This window comes from Notolepis coatsorum, assembly GCF_963971535.1.
Source record: "Notolepis coatsorum genome assembly, chromosome: 16".
Taxonomy (NCBI): Eukaryota; Metazoa; Chordata; class Actinopteri; order Aulopiformes; family Paralepididae; genus Notolepis; species Notolepis coatsorum.
Window position 1 is genome coordinate 21,618,324 of NC_140180.1, and position 5,946 is coordinate 21,624,269.

Genomic DNA, 5,946 nt, shown 5'->3' on the forward strand with positions numbered 1-5,946 from the left:
ACACGAGCTCCATGTCCAGGCTACACCTGAAGATGATAATTTTCGGACCTGGTGCTGCTTACGCCGCTTACGCTTACGCTGCCGGCTAAGCCTGGTAAAGGACTTCAAAAACCATATTATAACAATTTAACTTTTTTAGATTTATCGTTTTAAGTTTTATTGCGACATTTGAGAAGACCATAGCAATAACATTAAAGATTTTGCATTGAATACCACCTTATTATACTAGTGGTATAAATGTGACTTTGTGCCTTTAAGAAAGGTACCTTTACTGAAAGAGATTTTACTCTAACATCTGCATAGTACCTTTCACTATGTTAACATCTGCACAGTATCTTTACTGAAAGATTTCACTATGTTAACATCTGCATAGAGTATCTTTACTGAGAGAGATTTCACTATGTAACATCTGAATAGTATCTTTTTACCCTTAACAACCTTTTTCTCTTCCAGAACTGGAATCAAAAATGAACTGGGGATCCTTTTATGCCGTCATCAGCGGCGTAAACAGGCATTCTACCGGCATCGGACGCGTCTGGCTCTCGGTCATCTTCATCTTCCGCATCCTCGTCCTGGTGGTGGCCGCGGAGAGTGTGTGGGGCGACGAGAAGTCGGGCTTCACCTGCAACACGCAGCAGCCCGGGTGCAACAGCGTCTGCTACGACCAGTTCTTCCCCATCTCTCACATCCGCCTCTGGGCGCTCCAGCTCATCCTGGTCTCCACCCCCGCCCTGCTGGTGGCCATGCATGTGGCCCACCGGCGCCACATCGAGAAGAAGCTGATGAGGAGGGCGGGCCGCACCAGCCCCAAGGAGCTGGAGCGCATCAAGAGCATGAGGTTCCAGATCACGGGGGCTCTCTGGTGGACATACATGATCAGCATCATCTTCAGGATCATCTTCGAGGTGGCTTTCCTCTACCTCTTCTACTTGATCTACCCGGACTTCAAGATGGTGCGTCTGGTGAAGTGCGACTCCTACCCGTGCCCCAACACGGTGGACTGTTTTATCTCCAGGCCCACGGAAAAGACCATATTCACCGTGTTCATGCTGGCAGTGTCCGGGGTTTGCGTGCTCCTCAACCTGGGCGAGGTCGCGTACCTCATAGGCAGAGCCTGCATTCGCTGCTTACACGGCGCGGAGGAAGAGACCAAAGTGGCTCGGATCACCCAGAAGGTGTCCTCCTACAAGCAGAACGAGATCAATCAGATGATAGCGGACCACCCTATCAAGGCCAAGTTCACCAAGAAGAGCCCAGGTGAGAAGGGCGAGAGATGTTCTGCTTTCTGAGAGAGAGAGAGAGACTGTGCCCTTCCTTCCCACTGACACTAATGAACAGTAATCTCCCCGGAGCACGCTGTCGTACTGTGTTGCTCTGCACTAATATTAAGTATACTGTATATTTGTTCCTTTTGTATACACACGTTTACATACCGGTATACTGTTTCCCCACTCGTTCATGCATTCTGTTGAGTCATTAATTCACTCACTCACTCACTCACTCACTCACTCACTCACTCACTGATCCGTTGTGCTAGTTATTCTACTGATGGGAGCATTACTTGCCATTGTGTCTGAAGCGAAACAGGAACTGGTGGCACAGGTTATTGAAGGAGAGAGTCCCACACCATTAGAAATGCTGGATAGAAGGGAGAACCTTTTAATTTTGGTTTGAAAATGTCACTATTATGTCTCAAACGCCAGTCTCCAGTGTGGGACAGAGCTGGTGCAAGGACAAGAAGAAAGGGACATTTGTTTGAGCTAAATGACTCGCAGGAATATTACAATAATGCCTTCAACAGAACCATATGGGTTTACTGCACTGTCAAACTACTTTTGACAACCGTTTGTGGAATCTTGTACACAGACACGGCTGTAACTATTAGCTTTCACATAACGCACTGCTAAGGAAATATTGTTTTCGTTTTTTTAACAGGAAGCAAAGGAAACCGGGTGAAATGCGGTTGACGTTGTATATCATATAGCGTTTATTTTTAATAACAAAACAAAATGGCAACAACGCTAAATCCTTATTCTTTTCCTCAGCATAGTTACACAAGTATGACTGTCTGCCGATTCTACTGTTGCAAGCCAATGGCATCGTCAACTGAAATGTGGGTGAGGTTTGTATTCACATTATATCACTCTGGCCTTGTTGACTGCATTTCAGTCACAAGGATGGCAGTATTGTTAGATGGCAGATGATGTACAGCCTGTAGATACTTTCTTACTCTTTCCCCGTGCGTGTCTGTATCGGGTGTTGTTGCCGTGTGTTATTATTAGCATTATGCAAATCCCAGCTTGTCCACATCGATACTACAACTGCAACTTGATGGACTGACATGGATTGCCACTTTTTGTAATATTTATTTTGTTTGAGTTTGTGAATCACTTATTCCCTTGCAACTTCCTTTTTGAGGTTATCTTTGTACCGAGCAATGGGACGGCCTAGTCTCACACCATTTGCCCCCCCCCCACCCCAGGGGCTGTGGTTTTGCAGGATGTAATTATCGCACCAAAATAAAAGGTTTTGTCATCTCTAGTCAAGGTTAGGGTCGGGCGTGAGGTCTCCGGGAAGTGTAAGATTTGGGCCACCCCACCCCCCCCCCCCCCCCCCACCCCCCCCCCACCCCCAGGGGGAAGTGGTGTGAGAGCAGGCAGTACCATTGAGCAATGTTAAGACTACTCCTTAACGAACACCTATCACTGTTACACATCTCTCCCTGTCATCATACTGTAATGCAGTGTTTCTTAAACTCCTGGCCAGGAACCTGCTCCGGTTCCTACTTGGGCATTTTCTGTGTGTGCTGGTTATATTCAGGGGTGTAAAAAGTACCCAGAAATTATACTTAAGTGAAAGTATGGGTACCGTTTCAAAATCGTACTCGAGTAAAAGTCAGAGTATCTGGCTAAAAACACACTTGAGTAAAAGTCGAAAGGTTTCTACTTTTAAATGTACTTTTTTCCCCTCTGGAATGTAATTGAGTAAAAAAAGTACAAGTATACAAACCTAATAATACTTGAGTTATACTACTGGTTATACTATGGTGTACAGGACTAGGCTATAACTGGAAGCGGTCATGGTCGGAAGGCGGTTCTACTGCTATTGCCGTAGATATGCGCTTGTATACATTACTACTCATGCAGTATATCTATGGTTTATTGCTGGCCCGTCTCCGGCCAAGGATCTTGCCGGTCTCCCAAGGCCAAGAGGTTTGAGAAACACTGGCCAAGATGTGTACCGTATCTCCCCCTTGTCAAGTGAGACTTTTAGACATGCTTTAATTTTACGCTGTCAACGTCACTAGAATTATGTGTGCTTTTGAAATGTAACTTTTGAAATGTTTTACCCACTCAGCTAAATGTCTTTTAAAAAAAGAAAAGGAGAAAAAAATGTCATGTAGATATACGTCTTAATCTGTCAACGTCACATACAGGTAAACAATCCAGCTAAAATCTGAGAGTGAGTTATAAATGTATATATATGTACATTATTGTATATTAAGAAATAAACAACATGATAATTTGTCTTAAATATATTGACAAATGATCAAGCAATCCTACACTGGCTTCTTGTTTCGCTCAATGAGACAACCATTATAAATGCATTTCACAGTGAAATGGGCCTCACTGTATTAAAGGGATAAGATAATGAAATGTGAGGAAATAATTCATAATCATATTGTGTATTATACTTGTTACGTATACATACAGTAGTACCTCAAATGTGTTAAATTCATAAATGGCACGTTGGAACGGACACCTCTTTGCGGAAAATGGCCATATCAAAGGGAAAAGAGAATGAATTAAATTATTATGTCTTTAAGGAAAGAATTCCCTGTGATATTGTGTATTGTACTTTCTATGTATTTTAGTACCTTGAATGCCAAAGCTTAGAGCCACAACAGTTCATCTCATACTGTGACCGGTCACCGGTATGTTGGAACTGACCTATCCCAAGCCCCGCCCTACTGTCTCTTCCCCCAGAAAGACTTTGACAAGTTTGAGATAGGTCAAGTTGGCTTCACTCCATTCTCTCCCTGTCTCTGGTAGCCTGAAGACTCAAATGGCCGCTCATCTCCCAAGTCATGTCCCCCCCACCCACCCACCGGTGATAGGAGAGACCCTCATGCTATATTTAGACCCCCAGAAGCACTTCTGGACAGACATATTTAGTAGACAACCTTATTGGCCAGCTGCCCTGTCACTCACTGTAACAAGTAGGGGGTCTTTGATAGTTTACATTAGAGAGTGTGCCCCTGTGCCAAATTTAACCCTGGGGGGGGAGGAGGGGAGCCAGACTTGTGAGTTGTGTCCAGCAGGGTTTAGGAGTCGCTGTGGCCAAGCGGAAAGACCCACGCGGGTCTGGAATACTGCAATAAGCCGTGGCTGAAGACCAAAGACCTGAAGTCAGTGGGTTCACCGCTGTGGAACAGAGAGGCTGTGGCCTGTGGGAGTCCCAAGTTTTCCTGTCCATTCAAGGGCATTGTTGGGGGAAGCTGGAGAGCGGCCTCGCACTGAGGCCCGTGAGGGAAGAAACATGGACCTCCACTGCCACAGAGAGCTCCACCACAGGGGATATGTAAGCTGACAAGGTGGGTTACCCTGTAACTGTCTCCCGTGTGATTTTCTAAGTAAACTGTGGATTTGCAACACTACAGAGCTGGAAATCGAAGTAATGAGATGGCTCGGACAACCATAACATTCTAAGCGGAGGGTATCGGTTGTGGCCGAAGCTCATGTTTTGTGTATTCAAATACCTCGTCTTGAGGAGCGGTGAAATCATTCCCTGCTGTATTTATTTATTTTTCTTTCAATTACAAATTAAGCCTCAAATTTATGCCGGTTGTGACTGTGTTTGTCATAGTATGACCTCTTGTCCCGGGAGATTCTATTGTTCCGATGAGCTTGTTATACAAGCATTTTCTTTGTATGAAATCACAACTCGTCCTTCACTGTAACTAATTGTAATTTGCCGATCATTCTCAAAGCAATCCCCCGGCCACAACACCTGGCGTATGCAATGTTGTGATCGCCGTACCACGGCGCACGGCAGAATTCACACTCCCACACGGTAGCCTAATAATCCGGCATTCACCGTCCTCCCTTTGTAATCCACACCCCACGGTACCTCCATTCAAATAGGATCTTTTACAGTCCATAATGTGTTCCACTGACCTAGGATCCCGTCATAACTCGGTGACTCCCTCCGATTCCCACTTCCACCGCGTCAGTCGCAGTGTTTTAATTACAACCCCTGTTTGGATCATGTTACCATGGTCTGGGCACGGAGGCCGTCACTCTCCTGCCAGTGACTGGAACCTGCCCCCCGCCCCCGCCCTGTCCACACTTACCAAATATACACCCTCCTAAAGTAAATCTAATCCCCCGTCTGCCTCTGTCCATGTGGAAGAGCTCCACTACCTCCCCGCCACTGTTTATCCACAAGGTGTGAAGGCGCACTCTGTGTGTGCAGCAGCTTGTTTCTCTCTAGACTAGATACGGCTTTGGCCGTAAACTCTGCTGCACTTGGTAAGAGGCCATTTTGGAGGGAAGAAGTATACTAACTAGCGGTTGGGGGGGGGGGGGGGGGGGGGAGCACACAGGAAGCTTCACACCACTTTATTTTGGATAATTGAATACCATACAAGTCCATTTTATTGAGATGAGTGATGATGTTTTAGAATTTCACTAGATTGTTACGTTTGAGTGCTGTGTGTGTGTGTGTTCGCGGTTAAAGATGGTAGAGGTTGTGAACTTTCTTGTGACGTTCACACTACCAATAATTTGGGTGGACGGTGTCATTTCAAACGGGAATGCTTCTTCTGAGTGCCTTGATTAAAAAAATATATATATATTTTGTAAAGTGATTCTGATGGTTTAAGAGGACAATTCAGCTGTTAAACTCAACACTTTTCCATCCTGCAGGTTTAAGCTCACATAAGCC

The 5,946-nt window shown here is 45.4% G+C and overlaps 1 protein-coding gene across 1 annotated transcript; it reads left to right on the top strand.

Annotated features, from left to right (window-relative positions):
- Positions 1-455: 455 nt before the first annotated feature.
- On the top strand, positions 456-1,289 carry LOC311243199 (gap junction beta-1 protein-like; the record flags this gene model as incomplete). Its single annotated transcript, XM_084332332.1, has 1 exon — positions 456-1,289. Exon 1 carries the CDS (start codon positions 468-470, stop codon positions 1,287-1,289), a length of 822 nt encoding a protein of 273 aa, XP_084188458.1. The 5' UTR covers positions 456-467.
- Between the last annotated feature and the right edge of the window lie 4,657 nt (positions 1,290-5,946).